Below are 21,653 nucleotides of genomic sequence, written 5' to 3' on the forward strand. Positions count from 1 at the left end.
TGGACATTGTTTTCACTTCATCACTTAAATCACTTTAAGCATATTTGCACTGCACAAGACATAATGTGGATTGCACAACACTGGACATTATATTCTTCATTTCCAGTTAATACTTGTACAGCTGCTGTTATTGTGTATTTATTTATTTATATTTCTTCATACATTCTTATATAGTTCTATATTGTGTATTTTGTTGTACAGTTATTTTATTTTCAACTTTAATTTATATATTTTATCTTATTCTTTCCCAGTTAAATTTACCCTTCATTCTAATTTGTGTTGTACAGTTATTTCATTTTTAACCTTAATTTATATTTTATTCCTTCCTAGTTAAATTTACCCTTTTTAATTTTTCATATTTATTTCCTATCTTATTCATAGCCTTTTCCTTTTTTGTTTTCTTTAGGTCACGAGCAGTTGTCCAAGCATTTCACTACATATCGTACTGTGTATGACTGTGTACGTGACAAATAAAATTTGAATTTGAATTTGAATTTACCAAAGCCCCAGTCATGTTGGCTAGAGATCAATCAGTAGGCCATATTTTTCCTTAGAGATCCACCTGTTGCCAAGGAAAAACCTTGTTGCATGTAATTTGCATGGAAGTGATTTTTCTCCTAACATTGCAGCTACGCACTTGAAATTGTGAAAAGTGTGATAGAAACCAGAAACAGGGACCATTCCCCTTTGAACTCAGTGTTACACCTTTTGAAACATGTTGGCGGCTCCGAGGCACAGCTTTTACTTCAAAGGCGAACATTAAAGGCCCATCTATTCACATTTTACTACCATTGGAGTAGTTAGCGAGTGTTTGCAGAAAAAATAACAAACTAAAGGCGACTGTGTAAATCAAAGCAGTCACTGGCATGTTTTTGGTGCTACACTTTATTTACTGCTGATTTTAATACCAAGAAGTTATACGTGCGTTTCCGTAGCAACCGGTGATCATATTATTTCCAGCGTTACTTAGGAGGACTTCACGTTAAATTGTTACAACAAATTTTCGATATGTTTCAGGTGCTTTTGGTTGGTTTTTAATTCTCATTTCTGAGGTTGTTTGTTTTGTTTTTTTATTTCCCATGAGCCTCCGCCCTCCACACCCTGATTCTTGTAATCCCCGTGGCACCCCATTTAAAACTCCTGGAACCGCCCCTGGCTGTAGGGCTCAAATAAAACCTACGCCCATTACAGACAGATTAACGTGATCGCGCAGCTCGTCCCCGTGTCTTCCTGTCTTCAGAGGGAAGAGTAGACATGACGACCCGCTCTATGCGCGCTCTGTCCGGAACCCTGAAACCGCTCTTCAGCCCCCGGTCACCGCAGGTAGGAGCCGCCCGGTGCGGTTACCTGTTGAACACACCGCGTTTTGGATGGTGCAGCAGGTGGTTAGTTAGCTGCCGCTGTCCGTTCAGCACCACGGGTCAGCGTCCGGTTCGCGTCAGCGTTTTACGTAATTCTGCAGTTTGAGGATGTTTCCTGCTGCCATCTGTAAGCCTACACTCTTCCCTGCAAAGTCATGCATTATTCAGAGACTACACCTCTGCGCCGAGTAAAGACAGACAGGTTCACTTCTCCGGCGGAAAAGCTGTCTGTTGTCCACGAGTCCGTGTTTTGCTTGTGTTGTTACTCAGACGCAGTTTTAAGAAGTTTCGAGAAGGTATAACTACACAAATATGCGCCTCGCTGTTGTGTAGACATGCCAGTCTGCACAAAACAAACGCAACAAGCCTCATCAGGCTCGCTCTTATGTTTAAGCTGCCAATCCGGAAGGCATTTCCTGTTTTGTTTTTCATTGTATTTGAGCTCAAAGAAAAACCTCAGTTTTCCACGCTCGTCGACTCTGCTATGCTTACATGTTCATTAAAGTCTGCAGGTCACGGTGGAAATGCATGTTTTTATTTATTTATGATTCAAACAGCCTGTCGAGACCCATAATTACGTTTGTTTTCACTCCTGTGTGGTAATACTAGCATCACAACATAGAAAACATCGACTAATTATTACTTTATTGCACTTGTAATACTTCCACCAACCCTCCTAAAAATATCCAAACAACAGAAATGTTTCTTTTGTTTCATCTGCATGTGGATGAGTAGTGTCAAACATATGGGCCGGGTTCCAGAACAGGTCCATCAAACACGTCCAGATCAGCCGTCTTTATCTAAATAACAGCGTAACAGTGAAGCTGCTAGGAGTAGAGGCAGCCAGCCTCCAACGTGTCTGTGACCTGGTTTTATAGCTAAAAACAAATAAATAAAATGAAATAAATAATTTTTATAAAAGTCAAAAACTATATATATGTAGATATAGTTTTTTGGGTTTTTTTTTTTTTTTTTAGAACATTTTAAAATTAGAATACTATTTATTATGAAGGTAATTTGGTCATTTTAAGAGGACTTGTCTGCGTGTAACCTCTGTTTTTCTCTGCATCTTTAGGGTTTTGTTGTGGCAGCCTGTCATCAGACTCACAAGTCAACTTACACTGTAAGTTGTGTTATATATGAGGATTTATTTTATAGCTTCTATAATTTCTGTAAGCTCGGTCTTTAGGAGACCTTCTGACTCCCCACCCCTCACCATGATTCACATTTAGAGTCGATTCTCCAAGAAAATGTGGTCTCAGCCTCTCCTTTGTCCTATTTTCTCTCCCCTGTTTGCTCTGAATCCTTCCTCCCTCCACCCACCCAAGACCATAGTGAGTATGGATGCTTATAAGTGCTTATAAGATTTAGTGTAACAGCTAAAAGAGTGACAGGTCTCTGTAGTTTGTTTAGGGTTGTATCTAAAATGTGTGTGTTTGTGCATTACAGGCTCCACCTGCTCGTTACGGAGGCAGACACACCGTGACTCTTATTCCTGGAGATGGCATCGGACCGGAGCTGGCCAAACACGTGTGTGAGCTATTCCGGTGAGAATTCCCTCATGCACTCACGATTACTCTCTGCAGAATTTCACTGAAACATTCACCACCAGCGTGTTGAAAATTCAAAACTTTTTACAATTTTTAGCACTTCATAAATTTCGTCCAGAGGCTTTTTGCCTGGCTGCCATTGTAAAGGATGTCTGGATAAATAAAGGTTACCCTGACTTCTTGAACCATCCTCGGCTAATGTTTCCTTCTCACAGTGTGTGCACATTTTAGACAGAAAGCTGTTCATAGTAACAGCTTTTAAAGTATTTTTTAAAACACAGAAATGTATAAGCAATGAATTTAAGACTTCAGTAGAGTTTAGAGGATTAGATTTGCACCTCATGTCAACTGGGATACGCTCAAGCCTACATCCATCCATCCATGCATTCCCATGTCAGATGAGATGTATAACATCTCTGGTTGATTCTGTGTCTTCAAAGAGAGGAGCTCAGACAATTGAACCATGTCAACTAGCTCCTTTTGACGAGTAATACCAGCAACTCAACTCTGAGCTTCATCTGGATGTCTGACTTCCTCACTATATCTCTAAGGTTGACTCCAGCCAGCACACAGAGGAAACTCTGATGATGCCACACAAATCCGGTCGTCCTCACGCTCCCTCTTTCTTTCACTTCTCAGTAAGATTGTGAGGTCCTGCTCGGAGCAGCCAATCTCCCCAGTCCAGAGGGAGCAGTTTTAGAAAAAGAAGAAGCTTAAGTTGGATAAGCGGTTAAAAACAAATGGGTGACTGATTAGTTCCTTTTGGCTCTTGCTAAAAACATAAACTGATGCAGAAAGGGCACATACTGGTGCATTAACATTCAACAGAATGCCAGGATTTAAGTCGCTGATGCTCAGAATTTCCCGTGGGATGCCCTGAGACACACTCCATAATGTTGACTACACACGCACACACAGATGCAGTGCTAATATTAGGCCACTAAATGGTTCAGCTCTCTCATTCATAAGTGCTCTCTTTGCCTGTGTTCACTATCAGATTCTGCTGTGTGCCTGTAGACTTCGAAGTCGTCAATGTGGACTCGACTAAGACCTCAGAAGATGATATCAATAACGCCATAATGGCTATCAGACGCAATGGAGTTGCACTGAAAGGTAACTGTGGAAAATATACCTTAAATGAAGTTATAAGGCAGGTAATATGCAAAAGAAACACAAAAATTGTAACGTTTTTTATTTTTTGTGTCTCATAAACAGTAAACATCATGTTCCTAAAAAAGAAAAAAAAACACAAAAGAAGCAACTTTCATGACTAAATCATTTTTAGAGATGTAAGTGAGACAAACGGACATAAATCATTCCCAGAGGCGATAACACTGAACCAATCATATACAATAAACACAATTGAACTTCTTTTTCCTCTTCTGTTCCGATTTATTTTACTGAGTTTGATTCTTGTGCTCTACTTATAATCACTTCCCAACAAGTACAAGACGAATTTCAGATCAAAAGAGGCAGACAAATGAAGATCAACATGTGAATTACCTCTGATTAGTCTTTATACTTTTTTCATGGTAAGTATTTGAATGTAAATTTTTAAGTGGCCCAACAGTGAGGTGTGACTGGTACAAGAGATTTTTAATGTTCTTAGGAAGCTTTATTGATTCCTTTTTCGTATACATGTAAACATTTTATTTATGTTTACAATTCATAATAAAAATAAATAAACGGAAACTCTGAAATGAAATATTTGGATGTGCATGTTGAGAAAATCACATAGTCAGTGTTGTGCCTAATGATGTAGAGAGCACAGAGGAGGAGGAGAATCCAATCACAGGACATGAGAGGAAGAAATAAGAAGCTCAAAGCTGAAGTATTTTACTATCCAGGGTGAGGTCATACAGGAGTAGACAGTCAGTGAGGCAGACACCAAAGGTAACAGGTGTGCAAACATGTCATATCCACAAATAAAGAACCAATAATAAGAGAAACAAACTGAACTTTACACAGGAAAAACGTATGCAAGGAAATTAGTAGAAAACTTAACTAGTGCAGAAAAAATCTGTTGGAAAGATGGATTTTTTAATTTTGGATTGCAACAGTTCATTTTTTTTCTCTTTTAAACATAAATATGTTTGTTTATTTAGGAAATATTGAGACCAACCACAACCTGCCACCTTCCCATAAGTCCCGAAATAGCCTCCTCCGGTGAGTCGACAACTCTTTGGTTTTCAGCTCAGATTTTTTGCTGATGTAAAGTCACAGAATTTGAGCTCTCTGTTTGTGCTCATCTTCCTCGCTGCAGTACCACTCTGGATCTGTACGCCAGTGTGATGCACAGCCAGTCCCTGCCAGGAGTGAGGACGCACCACAGAAACATCGACATCATAACAATCAGGGAAAACACGGAGGGCGAGTACAGCAGCCTGGAGCATGAGGTGTGTCTCTGTGTGTGTGGATCCCATCTCTTTGAGTGCATCTCTAACTAATCAGTCTCTGTTTTATCTCCACTGCACCTCTGCAGAGTGTACCAGGCGTCGTCGAATGTCTGAAGATCATCACCAGGACCAAATCTTTACGCATCGCCGACTACGCCTTCAGGACAGCTCGAGAGAAAGGACGCAGACGAGTCACCGCCATCCACAAAGCTAACATCATGTCCGTTTCTGTTCCTGTGTTTTATCTCGTTTCTTAAATGTGTTCCACTCATTTTTCGTCTGTTTCTCAGAGCAGGAAGTTGGGCGACGGCCTCTTCCTGGAGTGCTGTAAAGAGGTGGCCAGTGGTTACCCTGAAATCACCTTCAACAGCATGATTGTGGATAACACAACCATGCAGGCATGTCCATGTGAGACCATTTCATTGTGTGGTGTCTGTGTCAGCATGTCCCTCACATTCTTACTGGGGTATTTAATCAGAAAATGTGAGCGTTTTCAAGCCAAGACTCTTGAGAGTCACAACAGAAGGCGGTTAGTCATTGAAACCTCCTTCTGTATTCAAAAAAACGTGTGTGTGCTGGCTTCTCCAGCTTGTAAACATGTCCTAAAATGAGCTTTTCTGTGTGTGTTTTAGCTGGTTTCCAGGCCTCAGCAGTTTGATGTGATGGTCATGCCTAACCTTTATGGCAACGTTGTGAGCAACGTGTGTGCCGGCCTGGTGGGTGGACCCGGCCTGGTGCCTGGAGCCAACTACGGAGAAAACTACGCTGTGTTTGAGACGGTGAGACAGGGTTAATGAGATCTCTACATGTCTTGTGGGTTCTTTGTTTTTCTCTCTGGGGTTAGCTGCAGTTTTTCTAGGGTCCACTTGAGGCTCTCTCCAAAAGCGAGTCATCTTTGTGGACTGCCCTGTTAAAATCCCACCGTTAAAGCATCAATAATCATGTTAACAGCCTCGTACAACAAAGGTTTTGGTCTCTATCAATATTTATAACTCACCAGCTAAAAGAAGAAGTTGGAGTTGGGTGTGTGTGGCCACTTTGACTGGCTAAGCTTCCTGTATCGTCAGTGATTTGTCTGCTAGCCTCGCCTCCACTAACTGGAATCACTGAACTGGTCCGGTTTTCAGACAAGTTTTTTTGTGGGTGTGTATGATGTTCATCATCTCCTAATGAACACATGTCCATGGCTGGGTGGTCTGAGTGCTCCTCACCTCACCCTCGGCAGCTGAATCCCAGTCCTGCTTCTGGTCGTCTGGTTCTTTCCTTCTTTTCTATTTCACCTCTTTCATGTGAACGTGCAGCGTTAACTTCCCTCTTTTGAATTTTTCCCTATTGTGTAATCTAAGCACTTTAATTTTTAACGAAACCATAATTGTTGTTTTTCCAATCAAGCTCTATACGCACATATGAGTGTACACTCACTCAAGCCTCCCCTGATGTAACATCTCATTTTTGTAAGGACGTATAAATGGATGTATCACTTTTCTAAATGTGCTCTTCTCTGCACAGGGCACCAGGAATACTGGGAAGAGCATCGCTAACAAGAACACGGCAAACCCCACGGCCATGCTGCTGGCCTCCTGCCTCCTGCTGGATCACCTTAAGCTCCACGGCTACGCCAGCATGATCCGCAAAGCCATCCTCTCTACAATCACCGATTCCCAGGTACGATTTGACCAATGCTACATGCAATTTGTTGGTGGTATTCAACTTTTATTGTTATGTCCTGCTTTGTATTTCGACATTACTCTAAATATGTTATCTCCTTTGTGTTCCAGCTGCACACTGCTGATCTGGGAGGTAAGGGCTCCACATCTGAAATGGTCCAGTCCATCATGGATGCAATCCAGAGCAGTGGACCTCGCACACAGAGACACTAGAAACCAGATGACTGTACGATTGCACCTTTCATTGTAAGACTGGACTGAAGCTGTAATGTATGGACAGCTTTTAGTTCCTATGTGGGTTCAGTGGTTTAAAAAGCCCTCTGTGTAAAGCAGAAATATATAATAGTACTATGATAGATATTATATTCAAGATTTCCTAATTATTGTATGAATAATTTGTGAAACTGCAAAAAATAAAGCACCTGTTTGAGATCCAACTAATGCTTTCTATGTATCTTATTGTGGATCGATTTCTTATTATTATGGAAAACTGTTATAAACCGTGCACTAAAAATCAAAACATTAACCAAACTGTTGTCACCTACTGAAATATAGCTGTTCCAGCTTTGCATTTCACATCATATTGTGCAACCACAACATTTTGATGCATGGGTGGATGGATAGCTGAATGGATAAATTACTGTGCCTATTTGCACCCCCCATATTTGCATTCTTGGACACCTACAGAGCAGCTTTGCACAATTCAAAGATAGAAAAAGTAATCACGTAAAATAAGCTGGAGCCCTTCAGTTCCTCCACTGTCTCTTTAATCAGTGTTTAGAGCCTGAGCTTTGGGCTTACAGGGATTACTTGCACTTACACCTCTGGTCATTTTTATATGAACCACTGTGATAATAAATATATGGAAAATGTATCGCAGCCCTGCTTCAAATAACTAAATATAAATAAAGTAACTCAGATCACAGATCAAGTTGGTCAAGGGCAGTCTTTCCTTAGACTTCTAATGGAAGTATTTTTGCAACCAGAAGTCGCCCCCCGCTGGCCAGTAGAAAGAATGGAGGTTTAAGGCATCAGAGATACGGTTAACTAAAAACCTGTGGAGCATCCATCCATTTTTTACCTGCATGAATTTATTTTGGCTTGTTTTAAATGGGAGGGGCCAAGGCTACAGGTGTTGTAACATGGTGTTAATAACAGTAATTATGTAATGTGGCAGCCCTCTGGTCACATTTCCTTCCGTCTCGTCTGTGTTGTTGTGCAGTTTTCAGAGTGGGCGGGGTTAATTAGCGCTAATGGGCGCACCTGTTCAGTCTCCGCAGAGCATTTAAGAGCTGGCTGCGTCGTTCTCTCCCAGTCCACCCAGCATCACAGTGTTTGTTTGGGTCCCTTCAGCCTCATTATTTTGTGTTTTGCACTACACAACACCAGACGTTTCAATACTCCTCCAGCTGCTGATGCGCCGATAACACTAACAAACCCCATCAATTTAATTATCGTTTTGCTTCTTATAAATACAATTAAAGATCAATCCTATTCACAGAATTACACACCCACCATGGTGGTATTTCCATTGCCCTCCATTTAAAGGTAAAAATACAGCATCAAATGTAACACAATAAACATTCAAGTGATTGTGAAATATCCCTTTATAATCAGTGACAATCAGTTAATTGAAGGCTTAACCAGAGTGTTTTTAACTTAGAGGTTTCTGTTTGTTCACAGTCTGATGGTTAGAAGGTAAAAGGCCCACCGTTTTAAAAGGGTGGAGTTACATAGACTCACACATGTGTCCTACAGATTGACATATGCTGGGTGTGTGCGGTAATTTATTAAGTTACTGTGAATCCTTTCGGCCTTGAGACAGTTTCTCCATCAATCATCACAACCAGCTACATGAAAGTATCTGTTGCAGTTTAACTACACTTCTGATGACTAGTTATGGAGAGTAAACAGGCAGAGAGTCTCACCCTGACGTAAATCCAGATTCAATTTAATTTGGTTCAACTTTATTTATATAGCACCAAATCACACCAACAGTCTTCTCGAAGCACTTTATATTTTAAGGTAAACACTCCACATTAATAGAGAGAAAACCTCAACAATCAGCACTTGGCAAGAGTAGGAAGGAAAAGTCCCTTTTAACAGGAAGAAACCTCTGGCAGATCCAGGATCAGAGAGGGGCACCTATCTTGCGACTGGATGGGGTGAGGGGAGGAAGAGAAGAAAAGGACATGCTGTGGAAGAGAGCCAGAGATTAATAAGAACTAATAATTACATGCAGAGAGGTGTATGAACACATAGTGAGTCATACATCATGAGCATCATGGGAATCCCCCAGCATAACGTATTGCAGCATAACTAAGGGAGGATTAAGGACCTCCTGATCCAGCTCCAACTATATGCTTTAGCAAAAAGGAAAGTTTTAAGCCTAACCTTAAAAGTAGAGACATCTTTTAAGTTCAAACTAGAAGCTGGTTCCACATAAAAGGGGCCAAAAGGCTGAAGGCTCTGCCTCCCATTCTACTTTTAAATCCTCTAGGAACAAAAAGTAAGCCTGCGGTCTGAGAGCGAAGTGCTCTAATGGGATAATATGGTACTATAAGGTAATGAAGATAAGATGGGGCCTGATTATTCAAGACCTTGTATGTGAGGAGCAGGGTTTTGAATTTGATTCTGGACTGAAGAGAAGCCAATAGTGAGAAATATGTTCTCTCTTTCTAGTCCCTGTCAGTACTCTCACGGCAGCATTTTGGATCGACGGAAGGCTTTCAGGGAGTTTTCAGGACAATTAAAATGGATCAGTAGCCATTTTTGGATAAAATCAACATTCAACTACCTGTGTGGCTTTTTTTTTTCTAGAACCAGGCCTCAATAATGGTTTCCAGTTAACTGGAAATAAAAGACAGGAAGCAAAATATCTCTCACCCGTAGCTGGAAGTTGCAGATCTATGAAAGGTTAGACTTTACAAACAAGTAAAAGGACTTTACAGTCTTTTCTAAAAGGCGCAGGAAGCCAGTACACTGACACAAGCTGCGAGACATCAGTATGCATGACCTGCCTTAAAAGGACAAGTTTCTTCAGTAGGAACAGAGCACAGCGGGTAATGAAGGGATTTGCTGACCAAAACAAAAGTCTTTTTTTTGACTGCCGTGCAGCTAAAAAAACCAACAATTCACACGTAAACTAAAACTAATTGAAGCCTGGTGTTCATGCTTAATACTTAACAGACATAAGAAAGTTGTTTATACACAAATGGCGGAGCAGCAATGAGCCTCGCGCTCGACTGTTTCTGTGTGTATGTTTAAGGTTGCTCTGCGGGCCCCTCGATAATTAGAGGCCTCTCCAAATGAGGGAGCAATCGAGGGGAAGCAAGCAGATTACCGCCCCGTCAGAGGGAGAAGGAATGAGAGCGGGAGAGGAAACTGGAATGCAGGACAGCGAGATGCAGAAGAAGGGAAAACAGTGGAGCAGGGGTGAGAGGGAAAAAGGTTGCTGAGAAAGACAAGTCTCCTTCTGTTGCTGCTGCCTTCTCATTTCTCTCCAAAAACCTGAGCTCCCATCTGTCACAACATCTGACACTCTCTCTGCCCGCCTGCTCACACCCCTCTCGACCACCCGCTGATGCAAACTCACACGTACGCATATTAGTTTGCGCGTATGAAGGGTCTTTGATCATTTCTGGAAGCCTAATAGAGAAAATCTCATTTCATCTGCTGGTGTATGTTCCCCATGATCTGCTCTGAAGGGTGGATCAAAAGCAGGGCCAACAGCCACATGTTTAATATCAATAATCAACAGGAAATCACATTAATTCGCAAACACTGCCCGGGCACTGCGTCCTTTCATCACCCTCTCTCTCACTCCTCCTCTTCTTCTTCCACGTTCATAAAATCCAGAAAGGCGAGAGAGAGAGAGAGAGAGGGATGTGCTAAAGAGGAGAGAGAGGAGAAACAGCAGAGCGAGTTGGCAGAGGTCACCATCAGTGTAATAAGCACACAAACGCACACAGACACATGCAGCAGACACAGCATGGATGCAGCTAGTGTGTGCAACAGCAGATCAGGTTGTCCTGGCTCCTACAGATGCTTCACGGGACGCTGAGGAGGAGGTGAGTCGGCTCCGTCTCCTCGTATTTCCCTATGATTTTCCTGTTTTTCATGAAAATGGGAAATTAAAATCTGTACAGATAGATGTTAATTTTAGTCACGCACTTTAAACCTCCTGTTTCATGCTCTTTAGGGTTGTTTTTTTTTTAAATCAAAAGCGGTAGAGGATTGCAAAAAACGAGTAAACTGAATTGATTTTTAGCTTTACGGCTTCTGCAAAGCAAATTATGTGTAAAGCAGCAGGTGTCCAGCTTTCTAATAGGATTAAAGAAGCTGAAAGGTGTCAACAAACTCAGCTCCGTGGGCTGGAGGGAATTCTCTGTTCATCTCTAGTGCTTCCAACCTGACACCTCCGGCTGACTGGAAAATATTTTCTCCTCTTCCGACTGAAATTCATGATGTTCAAACTGAAGCTTAAAAAGAAAACAGAAAAGACTAAAGAAAACTGATGATTTTAGCTTTAGCTTTGCCATTTTTGCAAAGCAATAGGCAAATAACCTTTAATATAAAGCAGGCGTCTAGCCTTCGTCATCAGTCTCGGCTGTTCAGTTTATTTAAACAGATACTGGAGTGACTCCTGTATTTAGCTCCTGCGCAGACACCTCTGGCTGAATGAAAAATACTTTCTCACCTGCAGACTCTAACATTTACATCCTAAAGTGTTTCTTTCTGTCAGACTTGGCAATAATTTCAACAAAAACATAGAAAAAGAGGAAACACAAAAGAGATCTGATGACTTTTCTTTAGTTTTGACATTTAATTAGCATTTTGTGAATGAGTTTTAACTGCTGCAGTTTTTTATTATATAACTACTGGAGGATGAAGTTAAAAAATCTGTTAAAGTATATATCATATAATAAATTATTAATATTACTGTATCCATGCAAGGTTTTACTGTTGGAGTTCATTTAAATCATTTTCTGTCTGCTAATGATTGTTTTTTTTTTTTAAATCAATAATTTATCTGCTGATTCTTTTATTGTAAAAATTTGGGATTAAATCAGAAACTCGGCCATGATCACCTCAAATGATTTTTAAAGCAGCTGCCAGTTCAGATGATTCACTGGCAAATCCCTTTAGCTGTTTTTGTACAAACTGAATTTAAAAAAGATGATGTTTAAAATGTAAACAAAACGGACTGCAATGATGTGCTAATGTCACAAACTCGCATTTTATTCACAATAGGGCACAGAAAACATATCAAATGTTTAATCTGAGAAATCTGACAGCATTTAAAAAAAAATCCTTTTTAAATTTGGTGACATTAACACATCTCAAAAATGTTGAGGCAGGTGTTTAAAAGGCTGGAAAAGTGGTACTTTTAACAACTGGAGAATCACTTTTCAAGTAATTAGGTAAAATGGCAACAACTAACATTGACTGTTTGATGTGAAAATAGCATCTTGGAGAGACAGAGTGGATCTATTTCTGAATAATGTTCATCAATGTAATATTGTGAAAACTCTGAATACTCATCATCTACAGTATGTGATATCATCAAAAAAATCTGAGAATCTCGAGAAATCTCTGTGCACAAAGGACGAGGTTGGCAGGTATGCCTGTGATGGACGGGTCTTCCGACAGCACTGCATTAAAAACAGACGTTATCACTGCATGGACTCTTCCAGGAATCATTGTGAACAGTTCACGGTGCCATCGACAAACGCAGTTATAAGCTCTAGCATGCAAATGACAATGAAGGTTTGACTGGATTTATATTTGATGACAGCTTGATTAAAGACATTTAAAACGTGTGACATCCTCCTGCGACGAGCTGCTTTTTAGTAAGCAATCAGAAGCATGTTGCATTGTTATCCGCATACCAAAGTGTTTGACTCCAAACGTGGATGAACTTAAAACAACCTCATTAGGAGCTCAGATCATCAAAGTATGCGAGCAGTTTGCTGCGTTTAATCCAAATCCTGACCTAATTCAGTTTTGCCAACACAAGCAAACGCATCAGTTGACGAGCTCTGTGTAGACCAGGGGTTTCAAACTCCGGTCCTCGAGGGCCAGTGTCCTGCAACTTTTCCATGTGTCCCTGTTGCAACATACCTGAATACAATTAGTAGGCCATTAGCAAGACTATAGAACCTGACTGCATGCTGAGGTGAACATTCAGCCATTTGATTCATGTTACAGCAGCTCATGTGTGAATGAACATGATGCAATAAAAATACTTTGAGAAGTATATCTTTCCAAACACATTTACTTAAATTTACTTGAGTAGGGTTAGGGGTTGCCACTTCAGCATGCAGTCAAGTTCTATACTCTTGCTAATGACCTACTAATTTTATTCAGATGACACATGGAAAAGTTGCAGGACACTGGCCCTCGAGGACTGGAGTTTGAGCCCCTGGTGTACGGTGCGAACGTCCTTGGATGTTCCAGCATCAGTGTGCACTTCACGGGCAGTTTGGTGCCTCCTCAAACTTGGACTTGGATCTGATTTCATGACCAAGCAGGACATCTGTCTGATTTTGAATGCCATGTGTGGAGTTGCACCGGGAACTGAATTAGGACCTATAGACTTTCAAAAATGGATTAACAGTTCAAGATAAAACAGAACACTGGAGGCATATGGATGACATGACTCATGACCCAGGTGTGAGGTCATCATTATCCATGATGATCTACCCACTTCCAGCGAGTCAGTGGGTAGACCATGCTATAACCTCAACCAAGACGAAGCTTTCTTTTTCTACTGCCCAAAGAAATTTGTTGTCTGAGACTAAGAAGTGTTTTTATGTCTGCAAATGCTGCATGCATCTACTGATGTCTGTCACACTCACCTGACTACAGAAGCACTTAAAACAATGGAAACTATGCAGAAATGGGCCTGTAAAATCAGACTTGGCCAGAGGTTCTTAGGACACTTGAACAGCTCTTTGCACACTTGGATTTTGTAGGTCCAACTTTGCTTTGGGTTTGCTGGGAAGCTGCTTAGGTCTACCTTTACCAGCCACTTCCATGTAGGGTTTAGCAATAGTTCAGGAGAGGGGATTTATTCACATACAGAATAAATTAGACTGCCCCGGTGCTCAGAATCTACATCAGGGCTGCCCAATCCCAGTCCTCGAGAGCTACTATCCTGCAGCTTTTAGATGCATCCCTACTCCAACACAGCTGAATCAAATGAATGGCTTGTTATCAGGCCTTTGCCAAACACGATGGCATGCTGAAGAGGTAATCAAACCATTTGATTCAGCTGTGTTGGAGTAGGGATGCATCTAAAAGCTGCAGGATGGTAGCTCTCGAGGACCGGGATTGGGCAGCCCTGATCTACATGATATGTGCTGGTGGTGATGAAGATGGCAAAGGAGGATTGGATAAGGAGGAAGCAAGTCAGAAAGGCAAATAACAGAAGAGCCCGGAGCTTTAAACCGCAAAGAAGAGAGGCTGATTGGGTAAAAGGAGGAAAAGAGAATGATTGGCCTACAGTAATGATGTTGATACTGAGTTTGATGGGAAAGAGGAAGTGATGTAAAGAATAGAGTAGCAGCCTGAACGCCAAGGAAAATCAAACAGATTAGCTCTTTATTGAATAAATGCATAAACTTCATAAATGATTAAAAAAAAAACTGTTTTGGACGTTATTTAGATTAGTGATTATTTCAAATAAATACTCAAAGAATTTGGGGAAAATGGGTGTAATGAGTACAATAACTGAAAGAATGGAAAAGAAGAAAAAAGAAAAAAGAAACAAACAGTGCATCTGACAGAAAAAGAAAGGGAACATTTTCAAATGTTTTTATAGGATCTTATACAACAGTGCCATTTGTCTGGCCCATTTGGGATCAAATTGGTCTTTTTGTGTCCCGTGAACTAAAAAGAGATCAACACTTCTTCCCTAAACAAACAAATAAAGGGGTGGAGGGCTTCAAGAATCACAAACAAAGACACTCGGCAGTTTTTACAGTTCAGTGCACGCACGCAGACACAATCATAGAGCCCACAGGGCTCATCAGACCAAATGTGAAGGCAGTAATGAAGTCCTGTTGTTTGGCCAGTCTCCAGTGAACATCATTACAAACTTACGGGCAGTTAGGGATTTCCCCAAAACTGCACCTGATTCTAAGAATTTAACAATAAACTTTTTATAGTGACTGAAAATACATCAAATTAAGAAAAAATTGAATAAATAAATAGATTTTAAATTAACTTGAGTGCTGTACTTCAACCCCCTTTTGAGGTGCTTGTATTAAACTTTCTAAAACGTAATAATAATCACCTGTATACAAAAGATGGACCAGGAAAGATTAACGTTTGTTTCACAGTTTTCCTTCATAACGATGTCATCGTCTTGTCTTTCTGTGGTGTTCCTCTCCTGTCCCAGCCAGCATGTCCGTTTCTGTGATAACAGACACGTATACGTCCATCGACCGGCCGGCGGTCTCTGAGACCCCCACCGGTGCTAATGCTACAGAGCGGGAACGAGACGCCCTGCTGGCCGTGGCCGAGGTGGTGGTGCTGGCGGTCATCTTAGTGATGGCGTTACTTGGCAACGGGCTGGTCCTGGTGGTGTTGCTAAGACGAAGGCGACACCACAACCCCCTGCACCAGTTCATGCTGAACCTTTGTGTGGCTGACCTGGTGGTGGCGCTGTTCCAGGTAGCAAACACTCATTCACGTTGTGGGTTATATGTGTGTTATACAGGTGTGTAATTGTAGTATTATCTGAAAATATGTGCAGATACAATAATCTGGAAATGTGATCTTTTTTTTACAGCTTGTAAACAAATACATAAATCTGGAAAAAGACAAACACACTGAAGTCAGCAAATGTCTTCACAGGTTTCCAAATATGCACACCTACATGTAAATGTGAACTAAACTGGGGTAAAAGTGCACATGAATCTATTATGTGGGGCGACCGTGGCTCAGGGGGTTGGGAAGCGTATCTGTAACTGGAAGGTCGCCGGTTTGATCCCCGGGCTCTCTGTCCTGGTGGTTGTGTCCTTGGGCAAGACACTTTACCCTACCGCCTACTGGTGTTGGCCAGAGGGGCCGATGGCGCGATATGGCAGCCCCGCCTCTGTCAGTCTACCCCAGGGCAGCTGTGGCTACAACCGTAGCTTGCCTCCACCAGTGTGTGAATGCGAGAGTGAATGAATAGTGTAAAGCGCTTTGGGTGCCTTGAAAAGCGCTATATAAATCCAATCCATTATCATTATTATGTGCACAAATACTTGTAATTTTTCATTGATTTTTTTTTTTTTTTTTGTATTTTGTACACAAATTTGAGATTTTAAATGTACATGCAAATTCAGAAAAGTGCACAGAAGTCTTTCAGTTTTTGCATTAATCTGTAAATTTGAACTGGAATATGTAAATGTGCTCTGGGATTTATGAATGAGCACACTAATCTGTACCTCGAGATTTTTAATATGCACAAATGTCTGTGTGTGTTTGTGTGCATGTGTGTGTGCATAAAATTTGTGCATCATATACCACAACTCTCCACAGAGAAAATATATTGCGACATGTTACTTCAAAAGCATATATCCTTCCTCCCTCTCCTCTTCCTCTCTGAGGTGTTGCCCCAGCTCGTGTGGGACGCTAAGGGACGCTTTCCTGGTCCTGACTTCTTATGTCGCCTGGTGAAGTACCTTCAGGTTCTTGGAATGTTTGCCTCCTCCTACATCATCGTGGCCATGACAGTGGATCGCCACTATGCTATCTGCTGCCCCCTGCAGGCACATCGCAGCGGGGCCACGAAGCGCTGGAACAGCTTCATCGTGCTGGCCTGGGTACTGTCGCTGCTGCTCAGCCTGCCACAGGTATGCCAAAGAGGCTGGCCACAGATCTGCTCCTGAGATGCATAACTTAGGTTCTGATTACCGTTAGGCTCTTAAAATTAACATTAAAAAGAGAAGAAAACAAGGTGATAGTCAAAGAAAGGACAGGGGCATCATTCTGGTCTTAAGCTGTTACTTTAAAGGCCTATCATCAAATTCACATATGTTTGCCTTTAACTTTGAAGATAAACAGAGGTAGTGTCCCATTTTGTCACATTTCCAACCAACACTTTTATCACGTTAAAACACGAAGTCGTAAATAAGCACCGTGCCAATTAAAATCTTATAGAAGAGAGCACAAACACAAAATCAGACTGTTTGCTGTTTCCATCATCTCCACTCATCTCTTTGCTGGTTTGCAGGTCTTTATCTTTTCCCGTTCTGAGTTGGCTCCAGGTGTGTATGAATGTTGGGGCAATTTTGCCGAGTTCTGGGGCCTCAAAGCCTACGTGACGTGGATGACGCTAGCCATCTTCATCCTCCCCGTTCTGATCATCACCATCTGCCAGGTAGAACAGAGAGAACCAGAAGACAAGATGCTTCTGGAAACAAAAATTTACCCTCTCTCGTCTTTCTTCCTTTAGGTGCGAATCTTCAAGGAGATTCATAACAATCTGTACCTGAAATCAGACTGCCGCCTGTCCCCCGCTGCTCTCCCTCAATTAAGAAAAGAAACCCAGAGAGGAAAAAGAGGAGGAGGAGAAGGAAAGTCTAATGTCCCCTTCTATGTTTCCCCCCTCGTGTACAACAACCCTGGAAATGACTGCAGTTTGGACCCTGTGTCCACCTATCAGCACCTCCCGATGGGTGATCATTCTTGGACTCTACAGTAGCTTTGCATGATTCACTAATGATAATAATGCTTATTTATCCTACACTGAGCCTTGAGATGGACGTATCTATAAGCCTTAAACCTGCAATAGTTTATAATGGCCAGCAGGGGTCGACTGCTGTAGTTGGTAAAGGACAACAGTCTGTAAAGAAGCTTATGGAGAAACAACCCTCATGCTAACTCATGTTTCCTGATTAGTTTAGGCGCTCAGTCACAGCTCTGCAGTCCTGTTGAAATCAACATGATGTTCATTTGGTAAATTATGGTCCTCACTGGTCTGCAGACAGTTAATTATGTATATGAATTATGGAGTGTTTTACCACATGACTGGCACGTCACCACCTAAGAATGTGCACTGTTCTTCAGTTTCTCAGTCAGCAGTTATGAATAGAATAGAATAGAATAGCCTTTATTGTCATTGTACAGAGTACAACGAAATTGGAGTGCCACTCCCTTGGTGCAAGTTTCAATAATAAATATAAATGTAAAATATAAAAAGTACAAAAAAAACAATCGTAAGTACTCAAACAATAGTATGTACAATATATACAGGATAGCAGCATTAATATAATGACAGTATGAATAGCAGCATAATATAATGACAGTGACGGTATGGAATAGGTTCAATTGTTTTTGTGCTTATTTACTACGGTGATAGCTCTGGGAAAGAAGCTATCCCTGAATCTGTTTGTCCTGGTTTTATGTGACCTGTACCGTCGGCCTGACGGTAATAGTTCAAACAGTTGGTTGCTGGGGTGAGAGTGGTCCTTGATGATATTGCCAGCTCTGCTGAGGTACCGAGAGTTTGCAGTGACCTCCAGGCTGGGCAGAGAGCAGCCAGTGATCTTCTGGGCTGTGTTGATGACCCTCTGCAGTACTTTCCTGTCTGCAGCTGAGCACCCTGCATACCATGTTGTTATGCCGTACGTTAGGATGCTCTCTATGGTGGCTCTGTAAAATGTCACCAGCAGCCTCTCCTCCAGGTTGTTCCTCCTGAGCACTCTCAGAAAGTGGAGACGCTGCTGGGCCTTTTTAACCACCGCTGTAGTATTTGCAGTCCAGGAGAGGTCATCAGATATCTGCACGCCCAGAAACCTCATGGAGCGTACCCTCTCCACACAGCTCCCGTGAATGTAAAGTGGGGCCGGGTCTGCTCTGCCCTTCCTGAAGTCCAAGATAAGTTCTTTAGTTTTCGTGGTGTTCAGTTGGAGGTTGTTAACTGAACACCACTCAGTCAGTCTGTTGACCTCATCTCTGTAGTCCGACTCATCCCCCCTTGAGATGAGTCCAACCACTGTGGTGTCATCTGCGAACTTTATGATGGTGTTTGAGAGATGGGTAGGGGAGCAGTCGGATGTGTAGAGCGTAAACAGGAGGGGACTGACAGGAGTCTGACAGACTGTGGTCTATTTGTCAGGAAGTCCTTGATCCAGAGGCAGATGGGGGTGGAGAGTCCCAGGTGAGACAGTTTCTGGACCAGGATCTCCGGGATGATATGATTGAATGCTGAGCTGAAGTCCAGAAAGAGCATTCTCACATAGCTTCCTCGGTGCTCCAGGTGACTCAGCGCAGTGTGGAGCGCTATGGTGATAGCGTCCTCGGTGGAACGATTTGTCCTGTAGGCAAATTGGTGGGGGTCCAGAGTGGGAGGCAGACCGGCCCTGATGTGCTGACAGACCAGTCTCTCAAAGCACTTCATCACTACAGGCGTAAGTGCAACAGGCCTGTAGTCATTTGGGCTGGCCACAGCTGTCTTCTTGGCGATGGGGATGATGGTGGAGGTTTTGAGGCAGGGCGGGACGGTGTTTGATGACAAGGAAAGGTTGAAGATTTTAGTGAAGACTCCGGTCAGTTCGTCAGCACATGCTCTGAGAACCTTTCCATGTATTCCATCAGGACCTGCCGCCTTCCTGGGATTCACTGACCTTAGAACACACCTCACTTGATGCTCCCTGAGTGTTAGTGTGCCAGTGCTGGGGGCGGGTGGAAGTGGTGTGGCAGCTGAGGGCCTGGTCATCTCAAATCGGGCGAAGAAACAGTTTAGATCCTCAGCCAGTGAGGCATCAGTCCTAGATGTTGCCTGGTTATTGCTTCTGTAGTTGGTAATGTGATTGATCCCCTGCCACATTTTTCTGGGGTCGTTGTCAGCAAAGTGATCTTCAATCCTCCTCCTATAGGCGGCCTTAGCTTTCCTGATGCCTCTACTCAGGTCTGCCCTGGCCGCCCTATACGCAGCCCTGTCCCCTGACTTGAAGGCAGTGTTGCGGCTTTTTAGGAGGGATTGCACTTCGCTATTCATCCAGGGTTTTTGATTTGGAAACACCCTGACCCTTTTGTTGACGGTGACATTGTCAACACAGTTCCTGATGTACGAGAGTACAGTGTCCGTGTACTCCTGGAGGTTGTGGCTGGAGAATAAATCCCATACAGTTGTTGAGAAGCAGTCCTGCAGTTGAGAAAGGGCATGGTTGACATGTTGGTGCTGCTCAGGTAAACTAAACTTTCCATAAAAACTCTTCACCCATTTCTGATCATGCTTCAGGCACTTGACTTATTGCAGTCTTACTCCTAAAGCAATGTGGTGGTAGAAGGTGACTAAGATCTGGAGTATGCTCCTCATCTCATGCCTGAAATTAGCTAATATGTGCTTTTACTACAATCAAAAAGTTATATATAAAAAATTAATAAATAAAAATGTAACCATATTTATGGTCTTAACTCATGAAATGAGGAAATTCAGGGAGAGTGAGCGTCACAGGAATGTTTTTGTCCTCCTCGTCAGCTCAGCTGCAAGCCGGCGTCCCACCAGATCCAACAACGCCCTCTGCTGCCTGCTCACCACACCCCACCAAACTGCCTCCTGTCAGAGGTGGAGAGGTAACAGCAGCCATGTCAAAAACGGTGAGGATGACGCTGGTCATTGTGCTTGTGTACTCACTCTGCTGGGCCCCGTTCTTCAGCGTCCAGCTCTGGGCCGCCTGGGACCCTGACCCACCTCAGAACGGTACACACACACACACACACACACACACACACACACACACACACACACACACACACACACACACACACACACAGAGTCCTGCCAGACCAACTTGATGTAATTTTAAGGATTTTTTTGTTCTCTACATCCCTAAAAAAAAATTAAATAACTTTACATAAATACCTTTAACCCAATTTAAATGGAGCAGTAATCTGTCAGGGTGTTTCTCCGCCTCTCATCCTGTGACAGCTGGTGCAGGGTCCAAACTGTACAACACAAAGATGCCTTAGACATTAAGTCATTGTGTTAACTTTAAAACTCTCTAATAAACTTTTATATACAAGACTACAATAAGTACCTCTGGGCTACCAAAGATACCACCCTGAAGCAGAGTTTGACTTGATGGCCTGATCTGCAGTCCCCTGTGCCATTTACGGACCTCCTCCTCCTCCTGTGTGTGTACACAGGTGTAGCGTTTACCCTGCTGATGCTGTTGGCCAGTCTAAACTCCTGCACCAACCCCTGGATCTACTCCGCCTTCTCCAGCAGCGTCTCCCCGGAGCTTTGTCTGCTGCTTCACTGTCGGCCGCACACTCGGCGCCGAGCTTCCGAAACAAACGACTCCACCATCACGCACACCTCCAACTGAACACTGGACACGATGAAGGGCAACTCCCTCTCAGTGGCACAGCTGAGTCGGCTGATGTTTAAGGAAATATTAGTTGAACTTTTAAAATGAGACCCGAGTGAACCCATGTGAAGGGGCGCTGAAAATGAACAGGGGTGAGTGGAGCGAGGATTTTTATTACAATAGAAATATGTGGAAAAAAATTCTAAAACAAAAATGTAACTGTGTGTATTGCCTTAGCCATGAAAAACACAATAACTACATTATTGGGCTTCGGCACTGCAGAGCTCCATCACTCACACACCCTCCATGACACCATGGAAACCACGAGTCTCTCCAAAGACTACAAAAATCCATCTTCCAGCACCTG

The 21,653-nt window shown here is 42.5% G+C and overlaps 2 protein-coding genes across 3 annotated transcripts; both read left to right on the forward strand.

Annotated features, from left to right (window-relative positions):
* Positions 1-1,200: 1,200 nt before the first annotated feature.
* LOC309697975 (isocitrate dehydrogenase [NAD] subunit gamma, mitochondrial-like) lies at positions 1,201-7,411 on the forward strand. 2 transcript variants are annotated; one of them, XM_082520246.1, is made up of 12 exons: positions 1,201-1,323; positions 2,437-2,484; positions 2,594-2,695; positions 2,811-2,908; positions 3,909-4,024; positions 5,017-5,077; positions 5,175-5,307; positions 5,394-5,527; positions 5,603-5,705; positions 5,940-6,086; positions 6,817-6,972; positions 7,086-7,411. In XM_082520246.1, exons 1-12 carry the CDS (start codon positions 1,255-1,257, stop codon positions 7,185-7,187), a joined length of 1,269 nt encoding a protein of 422 aa, XP_082376372.1. In that variant the 5' UTR covers positions 1,201-1,254; the 3' UTR covers positions 7,188-7,411. The 2 variants fall into 2 exon arrangements, with proteins under 2 accessions (XP_082376372.1, XP_082376373.1); XM_082520247.1 differs by lacking the exon at positions 2,594-2,695.
* A 3,556-nt stretch (positions 7,412-10,967) lies between these two features.
* LOC309697749 (vasopressin V2 receptor-like) lies at positions 10,968-21,653 on the forward strand. The gene is made up of 7 exons (XM_082519860.1): positions 10,968-11,044; positions 15,383-15,653; positions 16,577-16,822; positions 17,203-17,349; positions 17,425-17,647; positions 20,431-20,676; positions 21,123-21,653. The coding sequence occupies exons 1-7, from the start codon at positions 11,019-11,021 to the stop codon at positions 21,302-21,304; spliced, it is 1,341 nt and encodes a 446-aa protein (XP_082375986.1). The 5' UTR covers positions 10,968-11,018; the 3' UTR covers positions 21,305-21,653.

The sequence above is a fragment of the Aulonocara stuartgranti genome (assembly GCF_965226115.1).
Source record: "Aulonocara stuartgranti genome assembly, chromosome: 20".
Taxonomy (NCBI): domain Eukaryota; kingdom Metazoa; phylum Chordata; class Actinopteri; order Cichliformes; family Cichlidae; genus Aulonocara; species Aulonocara stuartgranti.